The sequence below is a fragment of the Botrytis byssoidea genome (assembly GCF_014898295.1).
Source record: "Botrytis byssoidea strain MUCL 94 chromosome Unknown BBYS_015, whole genome shotgun sequence".
Lineage (NCBI taxonomy): Eukaryota > Fungi > Ascomycota > Leotiomycetes > Helotiales > Sclerotiniaceae > Botrytis > Botrytis byssoidea.
The window spans coordinates 311,442-337,706 of record NW_024065856.1 but is presented as its reverse complement, the minus strand read 5'-3'; the positions used below and the strand labels follow the sequence as shown (position 1 = coordinate 337,706).

Genomic DNA, 26,265 nt, shown 5'->3' with positions numbered 1-26,265 from the left:
GGCTCGAGACTGGTCGCTTATCGTATGTAATCTATCCGGCTGTTCTGTTGTTTCGGGGTTCTGTATGGCTCTCCGTCACTTGGTCTCTCCGTCCGTGCTTTTGGAATTTCTCCGCCATCCCATCTTTCCAATCCCAATAACACCATGTCGAGACCATCCAGTATCGTCCAACCAAAATTTAACGCCGCAAGCGACTATTGTGGCTTGACTCCATACATCTGCTTGATTGTGCTAGGTGCATCGCAAACTATTACCAAAATGGTAAAGTAATAATGTGCCAACAAGTCTCTACATCGTACATCATACATCTTATTCATATGAATGCCTTGTCCTCCTACCCAGCCGACCTCTAAAAGGGCCCATGCGACCGCATTTTTGACCTACTAATGATACCAAATTTTGTTACTATTCCAAAGGCTGAGCATCCATTGCTTCTAATCCTCTGCATACTAACAAAATGACGAAAAAGTTTATAGGTAGAAGAAAGGAGAATGCACAAGTTCGTAAGATATATAAGTCACAAAGTCATCAGCATCATCATGGGATTCACAAATTGATATCCTACGCGTATTTACCTTCATGTCGTCCCCGCTTCCAAATTTCAGCGACCTTTATATCAGCAAGACCATGCATGCAACACGTAGTGGTCAGATCTACTCCCATGAACCCTTGAGAAGAGAAGTTACTTCTGGTGATGGAGATTCTGATAGCGATAGCAACCATTCAGGATACCCTGATAATGACGACGGCGATGAAGAACATAATCAGGGCAGAGAGAGAGGATCCCAGGAATTTGTCGTCTTCTCGGAGGATGAAGATTCTGACGATGAGCCCCTACACACTGTGCTCGCTGTCGATCATTGTAGATTGGTACGATCAAGGAGACAGTCAAGAGAGCAACTGAGTCCATACTTCGCTTTTCAGGTTGGTGTGGCGGAGGTTGAAACCCGCAGTATTCGAATTGGCTCATTAAGGGAAGGAGGAGAAGAGAAGTGCTCGTGCGGAAAAGAGCTTTGCTTCCACATTGCCAGGCTAAAGTCGGCAATGGGCATAGACGCCGGCGATGACTGTTACGAACGCCTTAACGAGCGTGGCATGTCCAATGTATGTGACGACCTTGGATGGGATTTCTCAGACGAACCTTATCTTTTTCCAGCCCCTCAATGGTCGCTTAAGAATGAGAGACCAAGGACAAGTACAAAAACCCGCGAGAGGGAGGCTGACGTCAGGGATATGTTATCATTTTTTCATCCACAAGCAGTTGCCGACGAGTACCGAGATATCTTTGATTTCGCTGTGCACAACGACGCCGTCCTTGTTCCCTATAACCTGGAAGCAACTCTGGCCAAATTACTGACTCAAGATGACGTCGTCTTTCATCGTTTTGAACAACACATCCCCAGAGAGCGCCGCGATATTTTGTATCTACACAAGATGGAGGACAAATTCAACGAATCACTCCGACAACTAGATGATTATGCAGCTTCTGGCAACCTTTCGAATTGGGATGCAATGACGCCATTCGACAATGTTGATTTTGAACACAATGTACCATGGTGTGCCCAAGCTCTCATACACATTAGTGATTCAATGAGGGACAATCTGAGATGGAGAGTCGGCATGAACAGGATCAATCAGTTACAAGCAGCAGAAATATTGATCCGAATGCTGGAGGCTATTCGCTCGCGCAATGTCGACGTATACTCTAATTATTCCTTTCGGCGCAACAGACCTCATGGAGAACAGTTGACGAATCGAAACCTCTACCTGAACTTACTTGGTCCACAATCTGAGAACATTCCAGATAGAAGCGACTTTATCGTTGATGCGCTCGAATATTTGCCTGGGAATGTCGTTGCCGCAGGTGATTTTGTTAATCGCTTAGATCGTCTTCGCGCCGACCTTAGTAGTGTCGCATTCGTTTCTCCAAGACGCCTTTATGTGAACAGATTGGGACAGCTCATTTCGAAGCTCAGGGTAAATTATGGGCTTCCCCTAGTTTCTGTTTCGTCAGCCATGCCGGCTGCAAGCGCTGTTTCTACCAACTTTAGCTCTCCCTATAGTGTTGGACCAAGCGCTTCGTCGTATGCCGTAGCTGGCCCGTCGTCTCTCGGAGTACCTAGTTCTTCTCTGAGAACTAGACGAGGTTCCTCAACTCGTTCAACATTGGGAAAGCGGTCCGGCAGATCTGCTAGCTCCAACGATCGACGTGGAAAACGCGCCATGAAGTAAAGCTTGCCAGACAAGATTGACTCATGGTCGAAAGTGGAAGGTTAGAATTTATTGTTTGTTATTTTCTTATCTTCGTGTATATCATCTCATGGTCAGGTACCGTCAGATTCATGTTCTATTTGCAGAATTCTTTTACTGTATTTTTTTTGGGAATGTTGAAATATTGTTTCATACCAGATACCATTTGGCGTATAATGTTTAGAAAACATCCTTACTAGCCTAGAAGGGGATACTGTAGAGGTGCTGAGATGTGCTATCTATATTTTTCAGATTGTTTTAGTGCACTTCAAGATAGCGCTACAGAAATATTATTTATTACCCCCTCAAAGTCTCCAAATTCCTTAGGCATTGTATCAGACCCATTATCATATCTCTCTACGAGTACTCGGGGCGAAAGATGACAGCGAGGGAGGGATCTCTCAAACCCCTGCTCATATCATTTGCAGTCCCGATTTTTTCTCTCTTTCAATGGCCTCGTCATCCACTATGATGACAGGTTTTCCTTTCATTCTGCCTGAGTGAGCGAGCTCCACTGCCTTGGGAATCTCTCCCAAGCCTTTAAATGGGTTTGTTTGAATTTTAATGTTGTGTTTTGATACTAATTCTAGCATTTTTTGTGCTTCGCCTTGGGATCCTACACTCCTGGTCAGATAATGATTGTGGGGGCCAGGGACCACATCAACTTACCAACAAGACTCCCATGGATTCTGATATCCCGAAAAATCACATCTTCAAATGGGACGCTAATTTTCTCAGGCTGAGCAATCTGAATCATCGTTCCGTCTATTTTGGCGGACTTGGGGTCAGCAACCTTTTCCTTTAAATTGTTGGAGTAGAAAGAAGCTCATCCTCATCAACGTCATGATATTGTTAGGCATATTTTAGAGTGGAGAACGACTTACGCCTCTTTGTAACCGCGACCGCTGTTGCTGCAGCGCTTTCATGATCACTAACGTTGAGAGTCGAGTTTGCACGATGGCCGCCCGTGACCCTCTCGACATCTTCAATAACTTTGTTTTTATCTTGACGTGCATCTACCAGCACATCGGCGCCACAGTCTTTAGCAAGTTGTAATGCTTCGTCTCTAGCATCAATAGCAATGACCTTAAGACCTAGCGCTTTGGCAAACTGCACCCCCAAATGACCTAGACCTCCACCCGCTCCTACTATTGCTATCCATTCTCCCGATTTCAAGCCCGTTTTCGCGAGACCGCTCCCTGGTTTTGCACATGTTTTAGTATTGCATAATTTTGAATTCAGAAGTTGAAGTTCCAGGGTATCCAGTAGTATGGACTGCAGTCCAACAATATAAGATTATCAAATCCCTAAACCAATTGGAACATTCAAATCATGTAAGATATTTGAATTCGATTGGAACCATGAACCATTTTCGGGTTTTTAACTGCTTTGAAACATTCAAAACTTTACATTGTTGGACCGCAATCCGGACTATTGGATAGCCCGTGAATCATAACATGAGACGGGGACTTACAAATAGTGATTCCAGCACAAGCCAATGGAGCTGCCGATTCAAAACTCAAATTATCCGGTAACAAATTGCACTCCGTTCCATCTACAACCTCATACTCGGCAAATGAGCCATTTCTGAGAACGCCCAGATACCCTCCGCTATGAGCGCAATACTGCTGTTCATGCTCGGGCCCAGTGCAATCAGTACAGACGCCACAACGATGGTATGTCAAGCTACATAGGATGCGATCTCCTGGCTTGAAGCCTGACACGCTAGAGCCTATCGCGACAACGGTGCCGGCTCCTTCATGCGAGGCGGTACACGGAAGGGTCGTACCCAGTACGCCTTCTAATACCATGCCATCTGTGTGACAGAGGGATGCCGCAGCCACACGTACGAGGATATCGTGTTCGTGGAGGGGACCGCGGGGAGTAGGGATGGAGTGGATCTTGTAGGGTTGATTGAACTGAATGATGTGTTAACCTAACCTACTATCTCTTGTATCTAGACGAATACATCCTCGATTTTATCATCATCCGAATGATCTCTTTTTATAAGAGTATCACAGATCCACAGTGCATTTTTGAAAAAGAAATACTTACTTCCACGACTTGTGCTGCAAGCATCTTTTCCGGAACTCCTTCGAATGCCATTTTGATACGGGTGATTCAGTGTGTCAAAGCTAGGGAATATGTTTGATTTATTATGTGTTTGTAAATGATACACCGGGTGAGCAATTAAGTTCTAAGGTACTACCTTCCTGATGTACAAAAATTGTGGCAATTGACGGGTGGATGTGTCAAATTTGACTACTCGAATCCGCATTTACGTCATTATACAACTGGCTGGTGATACCTGACGAATTGTAAAGAAAATGCTTTTGTGATGAATAATGAGATATATAGGAAGGTAGCTGACTATCTGTAGGAGAGAAAGAGGCCAAAATTGATTGCTCTAATAAGTTCTATAATAAATCAATTGTGAATAACATTATAACAGTTAGGTAGTTAGCAAATTAAACATATCTTTGGATAGTCTTCAGGTATAAATAAGACTTTTCAAGCTTTGAATTCTGTGGATTGGAATAGAACAATGGGAATTCTGGTCTGATTTTTCTCCTACGAATAGGGTGACATTATGACTGCACAGTTAGAAATGGATTAAAATTATATAACTATACCTAGTATATACATTTGAATTCAAAGGCTCGTGTTAATAGAGTTGGAGAGAATGAGAGACTTTTGTTTATTTTGTTGTATGGCATCGTAACCTTATTTATGGGTAGATAAGATACCTACTAATACTACCTAATAAGTAGGTATTGTAGGGTCTCGAGATGGGATATACCTAGTAGGTACCTCTGTATCGATCGAGGGTTACCTGGTATATCTTATATCAATCTTTCAAATACCTAGGTAGGTTGTACGAGTAAATAGTCGTGATGCTTCATATGTACATGTAGGTAGCAGTGACTATCACAAATCATCTTATATCGTTGTCGTGGTCTTCCCAGCCACTATCATTTTATTAACAACATCACCGTGCATTTTCGTACATTTACCCCTTCCAATCCCATCCAACAACAATCCAAAAAAGTACAACGGTAACCTACAACGATACAACAGGAAGATATACTTTCCCCCCTCTTCACTAATGCACTAACATCCCCGTACCTGCTTCGATAACGCTTACTGATAAAGCACTCACAAGGTCAATATCACAATTGATGAACTAATAGGACTGCACAGCATCGCACGTGGTAGCTTTGATAGAAGCTATGCCGCGATATAAAGGGAGGGCAAGCTTCCCGAGCTCCAAGTATCTGGGAAGCTCGAAATCTCATCATACAGAGAGGTTTCGGAAGATTGCACTCTTTCTCGTCATTTGCGCTTTCTTATACGCGTCGTACATTATGCTCTTGGATCAAATCCTTTTATTGTCCCTCACCGGTGTGACGGCCTCAGCCTTGCTTCCTGAGAAACAACCATGTTCAAGTTCTACAAACGATGTTCCACAGTATTTTCAGACGACTCCAGAACTTTGGGCTGGACCAACAGCGACGGGTAGAGCTCCTTTTCTAGTAAGTAAAAGAAAAGGATCAACCCGCCTGGCTTTAGACTTCTGTGAAATCTCTATGAATTCAAAATTAATTTGCTGTTTGATTTAGGCCCAGACAGATCCAGTCTCGTTTGCACCAACTGTGACTTTCGTGCCAAACACTCCTCTCGAGACTGCCCAGCCGATTGTAGGCCAAGGTCGAAATGAAAGTATCTTCCAGCTTATGGGACAGCTCACCCCTTACTTGCCCAATCCATCTGGATTTGGCGTTGCAGAGTATCCATTGCCACCTGGAGCTAAGATTGCTCAACTTCAGGTAAGAATTTCAGATGTTTGAGGATTCACGTCGTTATCAATCTGATATCAAGTTTACTTGAGTGCAATGAGTTCCTTGTGGAATTATGTGTATAATAAATCTCAGTTGAGACATGTACACTCATCGTTCAGAGACTACAGGGAGGTTTTAACCATTATTCAAACTCTTTATGTACATTTAAAAGCTTCGGAACATTGAGAACCAACCATTGTTCAAGCTCTTTTATGTCCACCAAAAGCTTCGACAACATGTTTCTGAATCATACAGCAATATCATATATGCTGACAACTCCCAGATGCTTTCACGCCATGGAGCACGTTATCCCACTTCCGGAAGTAATGTTGCAACCTTTGGTGAAAAGGTCGCAAACTACACGGGGAAAATAGATGCCACTGGGGCTCTATCGTTTTTGAATGACTGGAAGTACGAATTAGGTTATGAGATTCTTGTCCCTCGTGGAAGACAAGAACTGTATGACAGTGGTATTTTGCACTATTATAAATATGCTCAATTATACAACCCTCACAGCAAAATTATCGCTCGAACTACCACTCAAGATCGAATGCTCAAGGTTGGTTGTCACTTCCGCAATTTCTAATATGTCACTAATGGATGGCAGAGCGCTGAATACTTCATGGCTGGATTCTTTGGTCTCGAATGGACAAATAACGTCACTATTGAAGTCATTATTGAATCGACTGGCTACAATAACAGCTTGGCAGGTTACGATAATTGCCCCAATGCAAACAATTATAGAAGTGCTGGAGGAAACAATGCTACAAACCAATGGGTAGCTACGTATCTACAGAATGCCACCGCTCGTTTCCAGTCCATGGTCTCACCAGAGTTCAACTGGACTGTCGTAGATACCTACGCAGCACAAACTATGTGCCCATATGAGACTGTGAGTATATGTTTCTATTTATATCTAATCCCAACGGTCTAACATGATATAGGTGGCATATGGCTACAGTGCCTTCTGCAATCTATTCACCTATGAAGAATGGGTCGGCTTCGAATACGCAATTGACCTTTACTTTGCGGGCGGAAGTTCCTTCGCTTCTCCTACTGGTCGCGCTGTTGGAATCGGCTACGTCCAAGAAGTAGTCGCCCGTCTTCAAAACCATACCCTTGGTTACTCCGGCTCCCAAATCAATACTACCTTGGACAATAACACCGCTACCTTTCCCCTGAACCAATCCATCTACTTTGATTTCTCCCACGACACAAACATAATGTCTATTCTCACTGCTTTCGGCTTCACACAATTCGCCGAAGCACTGCCAGCTACCCATCACCCTGGCCCGCACAATCTGACCGTTTCGCACATGGAACCCTTTGGCGCAAGATTAGATATAGAGATTATCAAGACACCAAAACCTTTAGCAGCAGATAGGACATACGTAGATGGCAAGGAAACTACGTATGTACATTTTATCCTCAATCAGAGAACGCTACCTTTGGGGCTCAGTTTCCCAGAGTGTGGAGCTGATAGATTGGATGGATGGTGCGAGTTGGATACGTTTTTGGACGTGCAGAGTAAATCGACAAAGGATGCTCAGTATGAGTATGCTTGCTTTGGTGATTATCCCGCAGAGCCATATGGGAGTGTTACGAATGGCGTGCCAAATTCTTAGAAGTGGAAGTAGTCTGAGTCTTTTAAACTCCGTTCTTTTGTATGGTACGGGGCATTGGCCACCGAACTGGATCTCTGTATAAATTATGGTATAGCTAAATAGGAAGAGAATGGGGGTATTCGTAGATGAACTAAATTCACATCAAGATTAAAATTCTGAATGTTCTGAATAGACTGAGTAATTGATTAATAGGCTTGTATATTATTAATACTAATGATTCTAACGATTCTAACATCAATGTTGGCTAGCACCCGTAACACACGTACCTACCGAAGGTAATATATGATTGATCAAAGTTGTCTTTTGGATGCAAAAGTCTTCGTTTCTTATTAAAATAGTATATGTACATTAAATCCCCGATAGCAATCTCTCGATACTCCGACCGTGAATACCATGAAGTCGGCTTGCACTACGCAAGATACTTATTAAACCACTCTATGCCCTGCTCCTCACTATCATCCATAGCCTTCTTATCCTTCTCCGAACCCCAATCACTCCTCAACGCAAACCCATGAATCTGGCCCTCGTAAATCCTCAACTCATGCGGCAACTCCGTCTTCTTCGCCATCAGATCCTGGATCTGCCCGACCGTCCCCCGATCCAACAAACTATCCTGATCCCCCACCGCCAAACTCAACGGTTTCGTCACGCTCTCGAAATCCGCCGGCACAGAAACTAGCGACGGGTGACACGCCACCGCCGCATCAACCTCTCCGTGCGCAGCCAATATCGCATAGCGTCCTCCCCAGCAAAATCCCAACGCGCCGACCTTTCCCGTACCGGGAATATTGCGAATATGTGCGATGAAGGAGGAAATGAGTGGTCTGGTGATTCCCTCGCGATGTCTGACGAGCCAGGGCGGCAGCGTGGTGGCCACCACGCCGGTGGCTTTGGTTTTCTCCAAAAGCGATTGCTGCTCCCGGACTTGGAGAGGCGGCTCGACGCTCTGGAGAAAGGAAAGCGGAATGCTGTTTCCTTGGTGGACATCGGGGATGTAGACGTAGAAACCGGCTTTGGCGTAGTTGTCTGCTAGGAGACGGACGTTTTTGAATTCGTAGCCGAAGACTGGTGGAGGGGTTAGTGGGGGTGGGGATAAAAAATGGGGTGTCTGTGGATGCACGTACTGTCGACGAGAAATATGATTGTCTTGGCTTTCGAGCCGTCTTGGGGCTCCGCAATATAGGTGGAGAGATCGTTGATTACTTCGACCCTTCCTGTGGGTGTACCTTCGTGCACTTTGCCCGACAGACAGCAGGAGGACATTCCGACATTTGTAGACATGGTTTTCAAATTGCTGATATATAGAAAGCGTGCGAAAAGGAAATTAAAAGATCAAGGTGGTAAGAGAAGACGTGAGCAAGGAAAATTCCTATATTGCGTGAAGGACTTCATCAAGCTATACATGTAGGCGCCTTCATCAAGGTTCCAAGTATGACGTCTGCCGCTAACTTGCTAGCTAGAATCTAGACAAGCCATTTTGTCCTCTCTGATACTAGTGCTCGGTATAATAGTGTATCCGGACCGCTAGTAGGCACACTAGATACTCGGCCGTGGAATAAAGATGCAGATCAGTGCAAAATGTCGTGGCGTTACTTTTGGTAAATTTCACGATTATTGTCTGCGAAGGCATGGCTTATATTGTTTTTCAAGCAAGCTGCATGGCTACATAGAAAACGGAATTGGGATTCACGATGACATTGCAATTCTTGAACATCTGCAAGTATCTAGTTTGTGTGTTATTCGGAAATAATAATTGCTTGTAGACTCCTATATGACAGTGTAATTTGTATATATGCTTCACCTAGGCACACAAGCGCGTGAAACTCCATGTAAATGCGTATAACTTCTCGGTCAGACCCAGAACGCCCCCCCCCCCCCCCTTTTTTCCGTTTCCGGCATCACTTAGATAGATCAAAGTGTCGCAATGCTCCCCAGATTCATTTATAACCCAAATATATGCTTGGTTCTATGCGTCAAACTAGTCTCAGGCACTGATGGCCATCTCTGGCTTGAGTTCAGTAAGGGGTGCATTTTCCGCTTCTCCCAAAGATGAAGGATCGGCTGGATCCTCAAGACCTCGACTCTTCTTTTGCTCTCCCCCATCATCCTCAGTATTCTTTCTCTTTTTCTTTGCTGCTTTTGCCTCCGCCTTTGCTTGCGCTTGCTTTAATTTATGCTCCTCGACCTGCTTATCAGAAATACCAATCTTCTCATCCACGTCGATTGCCTGCTCAAGCAAAGCTTGATGATTTAAATGCTCGCATAGTTGTTGGTAATTCTTAGACTGCTGAACAGCTCTATAGACTGGTTCCTTTCCAGGTATCAGGTGGTTCAAAAGATACTTCGTATTTCCGAATCTGTTCTCTGTATCCAGGCAAAATTTCATGTATTGGTGGACCACCTCCTCCCAGGGCGCTAGACCACCGTCGGCTTCACTTCTGAAACAACTTGAATTTGCTTCGGCAGCCACAGCGATCATCCCGCCATTTGTACCGTACTCTTCGGCCAATTTCAATGCTTGATCTCTATTTTCCACATCTCCATTCATCAAACAAGCGACGCCACTATCCCGACAGATATCTGCAATCATTTTAAGTTGCTCTCGAATCGCTCTTTCTCTTGGGCGCATTGGTGTAGTTCGGCAATGAATAGTGAGTCCTGTAATTCCTGTAGCGCAAAGCTTACGTACCAAAGCCTCAGTTTTTTCGGGGGTTTCCAGTAATCGGATTTTTACACTGATTCCAATTTCGAATTCCGGCACGATTTCCTTGACTAGAGCTTCGAGAATGGCGCATAATTTATCTGGGGTCTGCAAGAGAGCTGCCCCCATACCGCCGCTTGTACTGAAGGGTTTCGGACATCCTGCATTTACGTCGATGCCTGCCACGTCTGCGGCCACTATACGTGCACATTGTACTGCTCGTTCTGGGTCGGATGTGCCGATTTGAAATATGAGTTTTTTGCCTTCAAGTTCTGGATGTAGGCGAAAGATGAGACTCTCGTTTAGGTTTGCATTCTTCTCCTTATGGCCTTGGGATGGAATTCGAGTAAAATCGATTGTATTAAGACGGCTGTTAACTTTGCGTGTCGTCCCAATCATGGATCGATCGACCGTTTCAGGGCCTATAAGTTTGTCAGTTTATGTGGCCATCTAGCACGAGCGTAGAATCTCATACCCCAGACTAAATCTGCTCCATAGTGGAGAGCAAGTAACCGTGAAGGAAGTTCGCCGGACCTAACCATAGGAGCACTATTCGGTAGTGTTAATTTAATTCGTACCTAGCATTGCCACACATTTGACTCACAGTACAACCTTGCCTCTATAGTCTACTCCCTTCCTAGGAATAGGAACTTTCTTGGGAATTGATGTCATGACAAAAGATGCGAGACGTTGCATAACATTGTATTTCGGAATATATATTGCCTTGAACCAGATAATTGAAAAGAAAAGTAATGCCGTCACAAACTAGAAAATAATTTCACTATCTGCCGACACGTGACTTAGATAAGAAGATGGTGGATCAGGTAGAGATAGCCTCGAGATAGCATAGCGCTAGTATATGGGGCACCTCGAGGGCATTCTTTCTAACCCATATGAGCCACACATACTACGGAGCTGGAGGACTCTTCACTTCACTTCACTTCACTTCACTCGTTATACAAGTTGTCGGCTCCCTTATATTGAAGTGACGATATGATATTATTCGCTAAATGCTAGTCCTCATCCCATCATAAAAACTAATTGCCATATTGCAATCTTGAAACGGACTACTTGATTGTAGAAAATTCATGTGATATCCGAAATCCATTCGCTAGGTTAACGCCTTTCCGTCACATCGAGCTCAAAATTTGTCTCTCATTCCATCCCTGTGTCGTCTCCCAAAGAAATTCATGGTATCGTTTCTCGTTACTAATTGCAAGACGCGTTGTAAAGGTGCTTTGAACTGATATCCTGTTAGAATGTCTCTTCCTGATAATAGTGGAGATATAATAAAACTTACTGCTGTTCAACGAAAGCAGTTGAGTCCGCAAAGACGCATACGCCAGACAGGTTTTCTGACACCATGTCTATCTGCAGTAATGTTTGCACCGAATCTTCTGCCTCCAATTCCTTTAGACCAGAACAAAGGCATAGTTGCGAATAATGCGGTATGAGTATGTGACTTGGTTTGTTGTATGGGCAGTGGCTGATAAATAAGATGAAAATATTGCTTGTGTTTTAATTTGTGGAATGTTGTGGTTGAGATTTGATATCGGGGTATTGCTCATGATAAATATATCCAGATTGTTCACACGATGTGGCTGGCAGTAGATGATGCCGATGACCTCTTTGGTTCCTCAAAACCTGTTTGCTGGCTTGGCACAAGAGATGAATGGGGCTTTGCAATTCTCAGCCGCTTTGAACTCCAGAAAACAACAAACAAACTTTGGGCCATTGTTTCATTATCTTCATATCAAGTTATTTGACTGAGTAAACTATGATTTCCCTGTTTTTCATCCTGAGCTAAGATATGCAACAGACGGGAAGTTTTGACACTTGCTTGAAAGCAATTGAACCCTTTATGAATACGCTAGCTACTATTTTCCGAATGACTTAAGTCTACCTACCTACCAGACCAAGAAAAGTTAATGAAAATGAGCCTCAAATTCTCATTGTCACTAACTTGGACACTCGATAGCTTCATATCTTCGTTGTCAATCCTTAATGCCAATTTCTTGGTGAAATACTCTGCATTAAGTGACTCGAAAAGCATCATGGACATCTAAATATATCTTAAATATTGAAATAAGCGATGATATCAACTTCAGATATCAACTTCAAAGACCTAGGTAGGTAGGTGGCTGTTATGGAATGTTAAAAATAAGGTTTGCCATTAGGATACTTTATATTGAACAGCCGAAAACCCCCTTTTGATAGGTATTACATATATGGGCATTTGGAATCTTCACCTTATCGATGGAGTTTCCGATTCAATCATCTTCGGACATCGGTGTAGAGTATGACTGCATGGCGATCGCCCTTGGGCGTTATGTACCGCCGTCCGCGGGGCGCATAGCCAGCCCTACCAAAATAGGACCCCAACTTTTGACGGTCTAATAGTCGGCTCCCTTATTCGGGAAACGTGCTTGTTACTTTAACATTTTTTGATGTGGTTTTCATCAAAATAAGAATGTATTGTTACCAAATCCTTATTTGATGTATATAAGTATTGGTTTGGAAGCCAATATAACATACTTCATAGCTATTGTTGGACTCGAATCAAATGAGACAATTCAGGGATAGTGATGAGATAATTTTTGTAGTCCAAAGATTGATAGGAGACAAGTGCTTCCCCGAGACAAGTGCTTTCCCCAACTAGGAACTACTCGGCCGCTAAACAGAGTCGGCTAGAACTATCACAACTTAAAGCCGTGATGCTCGATCTTCAACGCATCTCACTCACTAAACCATCACGAGTTGTAGTACAATAGTTGATAGTGCTTGACAATATCTACTCGATGATTTCTTGACTTCTTCTTGCCAAATTTTATTAGTTTATCTTCTGTGTAACTCGAAATCAACTAAAAACAACAATACTCAAACGTCAAAATGGTATTTCTAGCTGAGAAGACGGTGGATATACCTACAAAAGATATCTTGTCATGGATATTTGATAATGTTCCCTATGATCAAGATGCTGTGGTAATATACCCTCCTGTAACTTGGTTGAGATTGTCATATACTGATATATCTGTAGATATATATCGATGCGGCAGATCCCTCTCGATCCATATCTGCAAGCCAAGCCCGAATCATCATCCTTCGATTAGTCGCGGGATTTCATGCTGCTGGCTTGAAAAGGGGTGACTGTGTGTGCTTACATTCGTTTAACGATGTAAGAAGTTTGAGTTCGTCTACTTTTGAAAGTCTCTAACCATACAAACGCAGATCTATTATTCCATGATCTTTCTAGGTAATCCAATCTTGTGTCAAGCCATCGCTTTTACTATTACTCACATCATATAAACGTAGGTATTATAGCAGCGGGTGGAGTATTCACGGGCACAAATCCGTCATATACTTCTCACGAATTAACTCATCATATCAAGACTTCGCGAGCAAAGTTTCTTATCGCAGAGCCTGAGATTCTTACGAATGTTCTAACCGCTGCCAAAGAATGTAATATTCAGTCTTCAAATATTTGGATCTTTGATGTCCTTGGACAGACGGTTCCCGATTCTTTCAAATCTTTTAAAGATTTGATGAAGCATGGCGAGGAAGACTGGGTAAGATTTGACAATGAAGAGACAAGTAGGATGACAACTGCTGCTAGGTTATTTAGTAGTGGAACTACAGGGCCACCGAAAGCAGCGGCGTTGTCCCATTTCAATTTAGTTGCGCAGCAGTACGTAAACGGTTCACAAAGTTGCCGTGTTTGTCACCTACTTCTGTCCCCATATTATAAGCCCCAGTCATGAAATTCGTTGTTTCTATCTCCTGATGTAACCTTTGTTGCTCACCTTCATCCAAAACCTACCGTTGATAGGCAATACTAATTTAGTGGTCTTTAACAGTGTTCTTGCTTATGAACAAGCACCGAGGTCGTATGTTGTATGCGCTCTTAGCTCCATTCATCACAAGTTTTAGAAACTAACAAAGTCATTTCAGATTCGTCGAATAATAGCACTACCGATGTTTCATGTAGCCTGTGTCCCAGGTTTGTAGCCATTGTTGAATTCTTAATAGAGAGTCACTAAAGCAGGAAACAGTTGCTCATACAACCGCCCTGAAAGGTGGACATGTTTCTGTCGTAATGCGTCGCTTCGAGCTTATCCCCTATCTCAATATTGCAGAGAAATACCAGATAAATGAAATAATGGTAGTCCCACCCATTGCAATTGCAATCATCATGTCCGGTGTCGCGGGAGATAAATTGAGGTCCATTAAACACGCGGGGGTCGGAGCAGCACCCATGGGGAAAGAGTCCCAAGAGAAATTGAAACAGTTATGTGCTCCGGGAGCAACACTTACTCAGGCTTTTGGAATGACAGAGACAACTTGTATCTGTGCGCAGTTCTGGTTCTGGGAGGACGACACAACGGGTAGTGTTGGGAGAATGCTACCAAATATTGATGCGAAGTATGCTTTTCTGCCACTTTCCTACTTCAATATCAAATGCTGATATAGAATCATCAACTAGAATTATCGACGATGATGGCAATGACATAACAGCTTATGACGTCCGCGGTGAGCTTTGTGTACGTGGTCCGACTATCATCGCTGGTTACTGTAAGTCTCCGTTTTCCTTGTCAGAATGTAGGGCTTATTATTGTTCTTGATAAGATTGATCTTCCAAGCAATATCAATACATCCCCTTTTTATTACTAAACTGGCATTCGGGCTATTGGAGGCTTTCACGACTAAATGGATGTGTAAAAATTAATCGTTTTGCAGTTGAAAATGAAACTGCGAACCGTTTGTCGTTCGACTCCGATAACTTCTTCAAGACCGGCGACATAGTATACTGCGATTCAAAGACCAAAACATGGTACATAGTAGACCGCAAAAAGGAGCTAATAAAAGTAAGAGGCTTCCAAGTTGCACCGCCAGAGATCGAGTCTGTGCTTCTCTCGCACCCATTGATAGTAGACGCAGCTGTTATTGGCGTCAAGGGATCGGATGCAGATGGAGAAATGCCCAGAGCTTATGTGGTAAAGAGACCTGGCGAGGAAAGTAAGGGTTTAGAGGAGAAAGACGTGAAAGAATGGTGTGGAGAGAGATTGGCGAGATATAAGGAATTGACCGGGGGCGTCAAATTTGTAGAGGCTATTCCGAAGAATGCGAGTGGGAAAATCTTGAAGAGGATGTTGAGGGAGCAAGCAGATAAAGAGGGTAAGACGGCTAGACTTTAATGCTAGATTGTTATAAAGTGATGAGTTGTGCAATGGCAGGACAATAAGGGATTTAATGGCAGTTTTCACGAGGGAAAAACGGATATGCAATGAAATTTCAATATGTGAAACAATATAGATTCTCCATTTGTTGACTTTGTCCAAAGAAATTCCACATATACGCCAACTTTTCGTGTGCTTACAAGACTAGAAGTTCGAAATACTATCTTCATAGTGTCAAAAGCATTATGCCATCACCCAGTGTTTTGTTTTCTGTAAATAGCTTCGTTTCCTCATTAGAGCTATATATGATTCATGAAGGCATCCTCAGATACCCTTCACCTACTCCTCTCCCATCAAAGCGTCATCCCAATCAGCTTGATTTTCCGAAGCTCTTCCCCCGATGCGTCTTTCTTTAATGTGATTTTGGAATTCGGTTCGTCTGCTATGCCCAAGCGTAGAATTCTTTCCAAACCCGGCCTCCTTGCTTGAATTTTCACTGTGAGTCTTATCAATGAAGTCCTCGATATCTCGATCATTATCCCTGACGGAAGAGGATGATCCATCCTGTTGAAATTCAGTTTGCAATTTGACCCCATCGAGCCCCTCGTTCTCAGCAAGTTTGCGATATGTTGAGTCCATATCCATGTTGCGCTTTCCGTCACACAGCCCTCTTCTATTTATACATGTCTGTCTATGCGAGCCATCGACCGCCTCCTTATACACGTCTCCATCGTCGCTCTCACCACCAGTACCATGAATCAGCCTCAGCATTTCTTGAGTCATTTTGCGTAGTTTCTCCTCATCAGTTCGCGGATAGCGGTCAGAGAATGATGGTTTTCCGCTCCAGTCGAGTTCCGTGTAGGTGTCTTCTGAAATTGTGTATGTGCATTTCTGCGATGCCAGTGCTGATCTTTCTATCAGCGTAGCTTCTGCTTGTGATGGCACATGCTCGTTCACCAGAACTTCGTCAGTATCTAAGTATGTTAGTATGTAAACATAGTAATAATGGAGATGCATACATGGATCGTCAGTGACACTTTCACCGCATGACCACATCCCCCCATCGCGATCGATCTCCGGTGTAGCAGGTAGAATGTCGATCAATTTTTGCATTAAATGTGTCAATTTTGATTTGAAATCTCTGGACTGCTGTTGGGCTTCGGGAAGTTCGAGAAGTTCTAAGATTTTCTTTGCCAGCTTCCATTCCTCTGCAGGGTGTTCTATGGCGTTTGGGTCTTCTGGTGGATTGCGTCCAAGATATCCGTCAATCGTCTCGATCATCGCAGCCGATTCATTCTGTATTCTCTTTCTGCAAGACTTGATGCCCTTCGCTGGTAAATTTCCTATCCTGATTGCCTCCGTTTCTCTTGTGGTGGATTGTATAACGTTTAACAGTGTCTCCTTCTCTTCCTCAAACATCCCCTCATAGGCTTGTACAGTTCTTTCCATATTGTATTGGGAACGCGTCTCTAATATTAACTTGAGGATTTCGAGAAGGGTGGTAAAGTAAAAGAAACAAGTCGAAGAGAAACTGTAAATGTGGTCTAGCTGGAGCCAACTGTCACAAAGTGAATCTTGTGATATGGAGTTTTTTCAAATGAATATGTTCTCACTTTCAAAGGTGAAATCATCTTCTTAAGTTTCACTACGGGGTAAAGATGGGAAGTTTCCCTCAATGATAATTCAATGTTTGAAATCCCAAACCTATCAAACACCCATTTCTTTTGTTAAGCACGACACTGCAACAACGCCGCGATCTAATTCTTATCAAACAATCTACCATGGCATCTTCTTCAGCGGCAGGAGCGCCGAATGTAAGCAACTTCCAGCAATTAAAAGAATACGCTATCACTCTCTCTGGATACGGGCTGAAGCACGGGCTTGAGAAAAGAAAGGAATACCAGTACATCCAGACGCATCCTGTCTCATCAATTGCAGTCGAGAAAGTACAGAAAAGATTGAATGGTTCCGAAACTGGATTGAAATCGAGCCCCTCGATTCCGTCCATATTATCGAACCGGAGAGAAAAAGAGCTTCCGTCAGATAATAGGACAATCTGCGCCTTGGTCGTAGGCTTGTATCTTTCAAAAACAGGCGCATTTGACATCACCAAGGCCCCGATAATCGAGGCCGACAAAGGAACTAATAAAGGGATGCCAGTAGGCAAAGAGATACCAATCAGTCTAGAGGAATTCGATCATAGTCCTGTATTCAGAGTTGTTGTGAAGGTTGTCGAGGAGATGCCAGAGGAAGGTGCAAAGCTTTATGTCTTGCTAGAAGAGAAAGATGGACTGCCCATGCCATACAGGGTAGCACAGAGCAAGGTCTTCTTCTTTGATGAATTCCGAGACGATAGTCCTTCTCAAGCCAGGAGGGAAGTCAGCTGGATGGCAAACGTCAAAAAACACTCAGTTATGGAAGAAAAAGCAAGGGATACCAGCAAGTTGGCATGCGGACCAAAGGAGGGTTTGAGAAACAGCCTTGCAGAGCACTTAGTCTTGCTTGGGGCGTTAGAGGGACCACCACCGGAAGATATCTTGAGATTGATTTCTAACACGTTACGCTCATCATATACGGACATGTATCAGAGAGACATGCCATCGAGTGAAACAATAGATGCCTTTGTAGACAGGGGTTCGACTTGGGATCAGACCTGCACCTCGAACTTCATATCTGCCATCAAACGAGTGTGGCCTTACATACAACTGACCGAAGAGATTGTCCATGCTTTGCGAGCAGGACTGCGAGAAGCCGAACTGTCGGTTGACTACCGTGACTTGAAGGGGTTCCTAATCGAAGGGAGTTTCATCATTGAGAATGAGATTCAAGCACCGGGCGTTGCGCGAACAATGACGAATGAAGAGGTGGCGATCGCCGCATTGCTTGTAGCCCAGCGTCACAAGCAAGTAGACACTACACCAAGACCCTCGATCCAAACGGTCCAGGACAAGGAAGCTTGGGTGCGGATGTTGAAAGAGGGACTTAAAAACCTTGTGCAAGGCACAGCTGATTGGAACAAGACAGCAATTGACAATCTTGGTGACATTGTCATGAAGGTGGATTCTTGGACGGCTGTTTTCAAAGGTCACAGTAGTGCTAGGGATGGAGACGCACAGAAGATGTTAAGTGCATCTCTGGCCCGGTCTATGTTTTCACAGATCACTATCAAGCATGATGGCACAATCAAGGTATTGGAGGAAATGATACGGCTGACGGAAATGTGGTTGAATCGCGCATCTCAGTAGGCCGTGCGATAGTAGGACAATCCGGGACTGACTTGCTGCTTGTACCTTAGGCATTAGTCTAGGCAATGAATGTTCGACATTTGATGCAATAATGATTATTAGAGTAATCTAAATGGCAATGCAAGATCGCATATTTCGCTATTTGAACGTAATTCGTAAAGTTCAAGACGTATGGACAAAATGTGATCGTCAAATAGTTTGGCTAAACGCTTGTTTGGGGTAGTTTTTTCAAAAAAGAAAAAAGGCGATGATTAATACACTAGAGACGCGCAAATCGATCATAGGTTTCCCCCATTCCCTTGTTCCATCCCTTCGTACCAACAGCAGCATTGCATCAGAATTACTTGGAAAAGAGCAAGTGTTACTTTTGATGGAATTTCATTTGGTACGAGAATTTGCTAGTGATAATTTAGCTCTTGTTCACCTTGAACAAGAAAGCCCTTTAGATACTAACGCCTCTATGTTTGAACGCCGCCCTTGCAACATTCGCACCTAACAACACTTGTATAACAATATTGACTGCAGGCACCGCGTGGCAAATCCCGTTGTGTCAAAAGAACGGAGCAAAATTCTCGGGCTTCATTCACTTTGGTATCATAACCCCTGAGTTCTCATATATCTTGCCACAACTCCTCTCGGGGATCTTCGTGCTCCCCTTAGCTTATCTCGAATATTTATCTCGAGAAGAATCTTCCAATAGTAGCGCTTGCGATATTTCCCGCAATTCCTGAGGAATACATAGCACTGCCCGCCAAATTCGATGCTTGTCCAAACTTATCACATCTCGAGAACGCCAAAGTATTCGTAACTGTCAAACTCAATGCAATCACTACACAACCATACTCATTAGCAATTCCCTCGGTGTAGCATCTTGTTTTCACCCTTATTCCGTACTCATGGCCGCCTGGAATCCGCAACAGAAGGCAAAACTTACCGATTAAGGTCAACCAAATAAATTCAAACCTAAAAATAGCCACAAAGGCTAATCCGACCCATAACAATGGCTGCGAATAAAGTGCAAGCCAGAAGAATCTGCTATCCGTAGGGTTTATGATTTTCGTATTTGGATCCGAAGATTCAAAGACCCAATGCGAATCACCAGTTGCAGGGTCTACTTCATTCCACCAACGCAATCCAACGAGGCGACGACCAGCGATATTCTTTAGGTAGTAAAAATCGGCAGCGAGGAGCAGGATGGTTATTATGAAGATCATGACACTATTTGAATTAGAGGGTCAATTGACGAATCTAGGGACGGAAAACATACAAGTTTTTAATGAAGAGCATTCCGAATAGGTATACTAGAAGACTTGCTATTTGAGGAGTTAGTAATGTATTCAAAATGGCAGATCCAACAATCCATCCAGTATGACTACGACTCTCGAAGCTCAAATCAAGCAATGCGCAAACCTACAAATGCGAAATCCTAGGAAACACAACAAAGTAATAGGATGTGAGCTGAGACGCCAACTCAACGACCCAGCAGATTCATTCTGTTCCATGATGAAAGAGGTATGTTTTGTCAAAAGAGCGTAGAAGTTGAATTTGTTGAAGTGTTGATCATGAACACCTGCATCTGCATGCTCAGATAGATACTCGTAATCGTCGTAAGGCCAGAGTAGCTAGGAGCTTAAGGTTTGACCCCAGTTATGGCGCTAGTTAAACGGTGAACAATGGCAGTATATTTCTGGTTAACCTCATCTCTCTTCAATCACAAACAACACCTGCAATTGATGTTCAGTCGAAGACACTACACTTACATTCACTTTACATAACAATATATCCCAATGCTGTCATGAACACATATGGAATGGCTACAGCATCTCATGAGTTCAAGTAAGATCACATGTCAACCTTATTACATACGGCGATTCTCTTCGTCAGATGCGTCTCAACCTGGGTGTCAAGAGGTTCTATAAATAAGAGAACATTCTTCCAATAACATTGATCGCGTTCCAGTCCTGCGCATAAACACTGGCAAATCTTCATCATTCACTTGCTATACTCTTTATTGGTTACTTTACTAATATCACAGTATATTCATATCACATTGGTTCATTCTTATATATGGTTCAAAAAAATCTCGATTTAAAATGACAAACTTGAAGTAAAGTACTAACTAATCGTACAACAAGACGCGGTCTTTAGATTCTATTCTAACTTGACCCCCTCCCCCTAAATCACTCCACTCTCCTCTCAAAGTCTCCAACTTCTTCCTCTGATCTTTCTGATGGGATTGGCAGTAGAAGTGGAGTTGAGAGTAGTTCCACAAGATCCGAAGCCGGGTTGACAACCGGTGCCACACCAAGCATCACCAATTCCACAGAATCCGTCCTTGGAGCAACATGGACCAAAGCCGGAGCCGGTGCATGTTTTTCCTGCAGAGCAGAGACCGTCGACCGAGGCCTGAAGGGCTCCGGAGCTTGTTCCTGAGGATGAGGGGGAGGTGGTGCCTGATGTTGGTGAAGCTGGTACGGATGTTGCGATGATGGTGGCCGAGCTGAGCGTAGATGAGGCTGCAATGGTTGGAAGGATTACGATGGAAACTGGAGTTGTGCTTGAGGAAGCAACGGGTACTGGAGCATATGGCGCACCAACTGCTGGGGCAGATGATACGGGAGCTGCTGGAGCACTGGAGCTTTGACCACCGGTGCTTCCTGAAGTAGAGCCCGATGCATCGGAACCAGATGAGGCAACACCATTGACAGGACCACAAGTTCCGGTGAAGGTACCCGAGTCTGAAGTCTTGCGCGTAACATCTGCATCTGGGCCTGGATTTGGGTAGTTGACGGCCTTACCTTCGACAGACGTGCATCCATTGCCAAGGTTGACGAGGAAGAGATCGGGACGGGCAGAAAAGGCGACAGCCGGAGCAGCACGAGCCTTTGTTCCTTCGATGGTGACGGCAGCGCAGGACATGTAGAACTCGCGGTTACCGATCTGGTTTTGCCAAGTCCAAGCGAACATTGCTTCTCCAGCTGGGGCGTCGGCAGGAACAGTGAAGTCGGCGCTTGAGCTTACTGCGGTAGGACAGCTTCCGATGTAAGAATGGATGACCTTGAATGTCTTTCCGGAATCGTAAGAGAGTGCGACTTGACAAGATCCTCCACCGTGAATAGCACCGGTTCCGACGGTCCAGTTTGCGGTTTGACCTGCGGACCAAGTGACGACAGATTTTCCTCCAGCTGTGCCCATGTCGTTGTACTTGCAAGGGAAGTTTGCACCGGAGGCTGCGAGTGGAGCTGTGATGCTGTAGTCGATCTGAGATTGGACGGCGTTGGGGTTGAGTGCAGAACGGAAGGGAAGTGGCCATGTCATTGACATGTGTGCGTTAATGACGGAAGCGCATAGGACCGCTCCGAGAGCGAGGCTGTTGCTGAACTGCATCTTGATAGTGATGAAATTAAGTTCTGGTTTTTTGTTTGTGTAGTGTGGCTTGTTTGCGACGTTGATGATCAGACCTGCTGAATTTTTGTATTATTGTGTATAGAATAGGTATGTGTGGCAGAGAATGTGATGATCGAGCTGTTTATGGAGGACTTGAATTCGAGGGAATCTCGAGTCAATAAATACTGCAGAAAAATGACTGTACGAAAATAGAAGAAACAATGTGATTCGAGGCTCGCTTTGTTAACAATAAAGGAATGATTCGGCGAGTGTTCCAGCACAATGAGTTGATAGCTTGAAGAAACTTAAGGAAAGTATATTGTTCTTTATCTGAATGGAAAGACCTTTATTCACTTTTACGAAAAGCCAGAGTCCCAAGTATTTAAATAGACGAATCTTTGTCCGTCCACACAAAAAAACCATAGAACAATCCAGATGATCAAAGACATCCTATGAATAACCCATTCATCTCCGAAGGTAAAATTAAGAACGACAGGAGAGTTTCAAAGACTCCTTCTCTACCACAACCGATAGAGAAGACCAGCTCACTTCTCCCCTGTTGAAGAAAGCTTCTGGTGAGACTTTCGAGCAGAAACCAAATAATCCGATCCAATAACACGATCCTTCCACACCCTTGTGAACGAGAATGCACTCACTCTACAAACTTACACACGCGAAAAATGACACTAGAAGAACCCTTCCCCTTTCTCGGCAAAAACTGCAGAAAATTCCCATGTACCCCAACTCCTCCCGTGTGCCGTCCTGACCTGTCCATCTCGCACCCGTCGAACAAAATAAGCCAGCAGCTAACCTACGCCCCGAAAATCCAAAAAAGGCTACCTAACCATAGAACTCCTAGATCGCTCCCCCGCTCCGAAACAAAGCAATTCTCGCACCTGTTCATTTCCACCTTGTGGTGAGGAAATATTCAGGAGAAGTATCAACACAGGATGTGAGTGGTTGTTGAAGAATCACAAGGCGACATTCCCCAACCAATCAACGTACTTGAAACACAAATTTTTGAAACCTCCGAATTCGAAACTTGGTGATTGTATCCACCAACTGCCAAAAGTAATGTTATGTCCGTTAGGTTTCTTGACTCATTTTCACCGGCGTATTCCTTAGCCTATTAGTTGACATCAGGTTGTTTTCTATGAAAGATGGGAGTTTTGGTGGTATCGGAATTATTTGAAATATTTTTATGTCACTGTGCAGTATGTCAGGAGAGTTTTTAAAACTTTGGATTGTAGTTTAATAATAGGGTATCGCTAATTCGTGAAGATATTTATGTATTGATTCGATTTGAGATACCAAAATCATTTGGAATAATGTTCGCTAAGTCATTGAATGAACATCAAAATGTCGAAGTCTCAGATCCGGCTCAGTCTCGACTCCTGAACGCCATCATGCTCAGCTATCTCGGTTATTATGGAATTATATCGAAGACTGACTCATTCAGGTCGTTCGGCAATCTATAGTTCGTCCTTCCTCCGCTGTGCTTCCTTCGCAGCCTCTTCTGGCTCTTCCCACATCCTCTTCTTTGGGTTTCCTGAATTTGATTCCCCAGTTCGCACTGTGTTCTCTTCCAGCGCGACTTCTGTATCATGAAGGGATTCGTGTTCAACCGAGTCTCCAATAATCTCTTCCTTGATAGGCGCCTGATAACGCTGGCTTTCATCAATAATATGTTCGACCTCCTCGACCATCGTTGATGCCGCTCTTGCTACCGGTCGTTGATCGCCGTTCTCAACACTGATTGCTGGAGTGTTCTTGCTATTGATAACAGCGCTCTCACTTTTGGTTGGGATGACTGAATAAGTTGCCGGCTCACTGGATATGGACATACTGCTTTCAACAGCCGAGCCACCCTTGGAGCCCATTATTCCAAATATGCTAAATAGAGAGTAGAAGATTAACTTCAGTGGCGCGTAAACCAGCCACCAAAGTGGTCCGTAGAATAACCTTCTAAAAACAAGCCATGCAATCGTACATGCGAGTACATAGAATGCTGTTTCAAGATACCACGTATCACTCTTTTGACTCCTCAGCAAAGTCCCAAGCAAATTCCGCGAACTCGATAGTAGAGAATCTAATGTAGAATATGTTTCATTCAGCTGGGCTAACGCTTCCGTTGACTGTTTTAATGTATCGTTTGCGAACTGTGATTTTTCTAACTCGCCCGCCATCATTTCGTGAGTTCGTCGAAGCGCCAGAGTAACGTCGCTGGCAGCATTCACTGTCTTATCTTCCTTTGAGAGTTCCGACTTTGGTCGAGCGATAGGCCGTTCCATCGAATTAGGAGTTGACCTACCGGAAGAAAGATTTAAACTTGGCTGAAAGAGATGTTGTCGCTCCCAGACTTGCGCAGCCTTGAGCGTCTTTCTCGCCGTCACCTCGGCCTTGCGAAATGCTGAATAGCATCTGTAGAGTTCATCAATCAGCCTGGAGCATGGCATATATAAAGGTAAACAAAATATTTGTCTTACAATTCGACTTCTTTGATGTTCTTCTCCACTGCTTCATCAAGCATCTTTCTCTGTCTTCCCAACTCACTGTTCGGCCCTCCTGTAGGCATTGATAGAACATCTTCTTGCAATCGCTCAAAATCCTCATCTTGTTCTTTTAACACTTGTGCAATTTCCGCAGAAAGCTCCAGCAATACATTATCGTCATCACTGTCCAGTGCTATAGAGCCAGGTTCGAACATAATGGTTGCTAGCCGTTCAATCAATTCTCTGGCTTGCCTATTTGATTCCTGTAGGGCTGCAAGGCGTTCAGAAAGCGTCTCGAAAGACATATCGATTTGTTTGAACTTGGCAGATGTTTTGGCTTGTAAATTCTGCATCGTCATGTCATGAGAGCTGGGTGCTTGTGAGGCTCGGAATTTACCGAGAATTTTATTTTGCGCCTAGCATATTGAGCATCCAGACCACAACTGCACCCCCAGAAACTTCATAGAACATTGAAAGTCTCATGTAAGTTCACATTGATACGTTTGGTCGTGAAGTACTAATTACATACTCTAGGCTTCGGTAGCAAACATGATCACAAGATTCATCACCGAAGTCTCAACAGTCTTCAATCCCTTCTCTCCCAAAGCCAAAACCGCACGGTTATTTCTCTCAGTTCTTCCACCAAATGCACGACAGACCATGAAGATCGATACAAAGATACTACCCAGAGCATCTAAAGAGCGGAGTCTTGTGCGCCTTAAGTTTAGTATGTTTTGTCGGATTCAAATTTTGTTCGCATTCGCAGATTCTAACCCTGATTTACAGAGGATGGAAAAGAGATGAAGTTGGACGCAGAGAAGCTCGGTATTAGAGGTGTATCTGATGAAGTGGACAGGCATTCACGAATTTTGGCAAGGCAGGAGGAATTGACCGGAAACTGATGATATAATGCTAGAATGTATATTTATTGCATGTGGAAGGCGTTTTCAAGGTCGTATGATCAACAATATCATACTTTCAACAAGCACAGAGTGCCTATATGTGAACATAATATATGTGTTCTAGGACTTTATACGTCTCCCAATCCATGTCGATATATCATGAGTTGAATGGCTAAGGCCTACCCAACGATTGGATAGAAGGAACAATCTACAAGTCAGAAAGGTTGAAGATATTGCGGCTTAGCAGAGAGCGATACTGGGCGGGCGACTGTAAACGCTCAGCGGTCCTACGGGTCTCCAGTTTTGGGTATCAAGATTACATCAAAATTCAATGCGAAGACAAACAATGTTCATTTATCAACGCAATGATACGTTCTCCAGCTGCGTTAGCTCGTGTGCGGGTCTAAAAGTCCCAGTGCATTTTCGGGGAAACCCAGCAAAATCTTTTGGCGAACAAGGTATATGAGGAACCCGAGGTTTGATATTATTTCACAATTGCATGTATTGAACGGCAGAAGTAGTATGGATGTGCAAGAAATGCGCTTGGTAACCTTCGTATTGTATCTACAGCCAATAGTGATGGCATATGTGTAGGGTCGTTTAACTTTTATGGTATTCTGGCGATAACGCCTGCAAATGTATAGCCGTGA

At 43.8% G+C, this 26,265-nt stretch overlaps 13 protein-coding genes across 13 annotated transcripts; 5 read left to right on the top strand and 8 right to left on the bottom strand.

The window, feature by feature from the left end:
* Positions 1 to 457: 457 nt before the first annotated feature.
* Positions 458 to 2,232, top strand: EAE97_007596 (uncharacterized protein; the record flags this gene model as incomplete). The annotated part of the gene is made up of 2 exons (XM_038878110.1): positions 458 to 503; positions 533 to 2,232. The coding sequence occupies 2 exons, from the start codon at positions 458 to 460 to the stop codon at positions 2,230 to 2,232; spliced, it is 1,746 nt and encodes a 581-aa protein (XP_038730948.1).
* A 431-nt stretch (positions 2,233 to 2,663) lies between these two features.
* EAE97_007595 (uncharacterized protein) lies at positions 2,664 to 4,356 on the bottom strand (the record flags this gene model as incomplete). Its single annotated transcript, XM_038878109.1, has 5 exons — positions 2,664 to 2,866; positions 2,920 to 3,015; positions 3,135 to 3,449; positions 3,770 to 4,169; positions 4,306 to 4,356. The coding sequence occupies 5 exons, from the start codon at positions 4,354 to 4,356 to the stop codon at positions 2,664 to 2,666; spliced, it is 1,065 nt and encodes a 354-aa protein (XP_038730947.1).
* Positions 4,357 to 5,163: 807 nt separating this feature from the next.
* On the top strand, positions 5,164 to 7,871 carry EAE97_007594 (uncharacterized protein). The gene is made up of 5 exons (XM_038878108.1): positions 5,164 to 5,783; positions 5,871 to 6,077; positions 6,262 to 6,648; positions 6,697 to 6,981; positions 7,034 to 7,871. The coding sequence occupies exons 1-5, from the start codon at positions 5,481 to 5,483 to the stop codon at positions 7,712 to 7,714; spliced, it is 1,863 nt and encodes a 620-aa protein (XP_038730946.1). The 5' UTR covers positions 5,164 to 5,480; the 3' UTR covers positions 7,715 to 7,871.
* Positions 7,872 to 8,123: 252 nt separating this feature from the next.
* EAE97_007593 (uncharacterized protein) lies at positions 8,124 to 8,995 on the bottom strand (the record flags this gene model as incomplete). The annotated part of the gene is made up of 2 exons (XM_038878107.1): positions 8,124 to 8,779; positions 8,839 to 8,995. The coding sequence occupies 2 exons, from the start codon at positions 8,993 to 8,995 to the stop codon at positions 8,124 to 8,126; spliced, it is 813 nt and encodes a 270-aa protein (XP_038730945.1).
* Positions 8,996 to 9,588: 593 nt separating this feature from the next.
* EAE97_007592 (uncharacterized protein) lies at positions 9,589 to 11,111 on the bottom strand (the record flags this gene model as incomplete). The annotated part of the gene is made up of 3 exons (XM_038878106.1): positions 9,589 to 10,837; positions 10,891 to 10,964; positions 11,020 to 11,111. 3 exons carry the CDS (start codon positions 11,109 to 11,111, stop codon positions 9,699 to 9,701), a joined length of 1,305 nt encoding a protein of 434 aa, XP_038730944.1. The 3' UTR covers positions 9,589 to 9,698.
* Positions 11,112 to 11,170: 59 nt separating this feature from the next.
* EAE97_007591 (uncharacterized protein) lies at positions 11,171 to 11,847 on the bottom strand (the record flags this gene model as incomplete). Its single annotated transcript, XM_038878105.1, has 2 exons — positions 11,171 to 11,658; positions 11,757 to 11,847. 2 exons carry the CDS (start codon positions 11,845 to 11,847, stop codon positions 11,546 to 11,548), a joined length of 204 nt encoding a protein of 67 aa, XP_038730943.1. The 3' UTR covers positions 11,171 to 11,545.
* A 1,457-nt stretch (positions 11,848 to 13,304) lies between these two features.
* On the top strand, positions 13,305 to 15,607 carry EAE97_007590 (uncharacterized protein; the record flags this gene model as incomplete). The annotated part of the gene is made up of 9 exons (XM_038878104.1): positions 13,305 to 13,397; positions 13,453 to 13,590; positions 13,644 to 13,668; positions 13,728 to 14,100; positions 14,270 to 14,306; positions 14,364 to 14,412; positions 14,465 to 14,834; positions 14,896 to 14,984; positions 15,150 to 15,607. The coding sequence occupies 9 exons, from the start codon at positions 13,305 to 13,307 to the stop codon at positions 15,605 to 15,607; spliced, it is 1,632 nt and encodes a 543-aa protein (XP_038730942.1).
* Positions 15,608 to 15,904: 297 nt separating this feature from the next.
* On the bottom strand, positions 15,905 to 17,038 carry EAE97_007589 (uncharacterized protein; the record flags this gene model as incomplete). The annotated part of the gene is made up of 2 exons (XM_038878103.1): positions 15,905 to 16,563; positions 16,609 to 17,038. The coding sequence occupies 2 exons, from the start codon at positions 17,036 to 17,038 to the stop codon at positions 15,929 to 15,931; spliced, it is 1,065 nt and encodes a 354-aa protein (XP_038730941.1). The 3' UTR covers positions 15,905 to 15,928.
* Positions 17,039 to 17,370: 332 nt separating this feature from the next.
* On the top strand, positions 17,371 to 18,834 carry EAE97_007588 (uncharacterized protein; the record flags this gene model as incomplete). The annotated part of the gene is made up of 1 exon (XM_038878102.1): positions 17,371 to 18,834. The coding sequence occupies one exon, from the start codon at positions 17,371 to 17,373 to the stop codon at positions 18,832 to 18,834; it is 1,464 nt and encodes a 487-aa protein (XP_038730940.1).
* Positions 18,835 to 19,508: 674 nt separating this feature from the next.
* On the bottom strand, positions 19,509 to 20,336 carry EAE97_007587 (uncharacterized protein; the record flags this gene model as incomplete). Its single annotated transcript, XM_038878101.1, has 3 exons — positions 19,509 to 20,052; positions 20,102 to 20,147; positions 20,249 to 20,336. 3 exons carry the CDS (start codon positions 20,334 to 20,336, stop codon positions 19,509 to 19,511), a joined length of 678 nt encoding a protein of 225 aa, XP_038730939.1.
* A 694-nt stretch (positions 20,337 to 21,030) lies between these two features.
* EAE97_007586 (uncharacterized protein) lies at positions 21,031 to 22,221 on the bottom strand (the record flags this gene model as incomplete). Its single annotated transcript, XM_038878100.1, has 1 exon — positions 21,031 to 22,221. One exon carries the CDS (start codon positions 22,219 to 22,221, stop codon positions 21,031 to 21,033), a length of 1,191 nt encoding a protein of 396 aa, XP_038730938.1.
* A 1,472-nt stretch (positions 22,222 to 23,693) lies between these two features.
* EAE97_007585 (uncharacterized protein) lies at positions 23,694 to 25,066 on the bottom strand (the record flags this gene model as incomplete). Its single annotated transcript, XM_038878099.1, has 2 exons — positions 23,694 to 24,642; positions 24,708 to 25,066. The coding sequence occupies 2 exons, from the start codon at positions 25,064 to 25,066 to the stop codon at positions 23,694 to 23,696; spliced, it is 1,308 nt and encodes a 435-aa protein (XP_038730937.1).
* Positions 25,067 to 25,262: 196 nt separating this feature from the next.
* Positions 25,263 to 25,615, top strand: EAE97_007584 (uncharacterized protein; the record flags this gene model as incomplete). The annotated part of the gene is made up of 2 exons (XM_038878098.1): positions 25,263 to 25,440; positions 25,500 to 25,615. 2 exons carry the CDS (start codon positions 25,263 to 25,265, stop codon positions 25,613 to 25,615), a joined length of 294 nt encoding a protein of 97 aa, XP_038730936.1.
* Between the last annotated feature and the right edge of the window lie 650 nt (positions 25,616 to 26,265).

Coding starts and splice junctions, on each gene's coding strand:
- EAE97_007594 (XM_038878108.1), top strand. CDS start 5,481: ATGCCGCGATATAAAGGGAGGGCAAGCTTCCCGAGCTCCAAGTATCTG. Junction 5,784..5,870: donor CGGGTAGAGCTCCTTTTCTA/GTAAGTAAAAGA, acceptor TGTTTGATTTAG/GCCCAGACAGATCCAGTCTC. Junction 6,982..7,033: donor CTATGTGCCCATATGAGACT/GTGAGTATATGT, acceptor AACATGATATAG/GTGGCATATGGCTACAGTGC.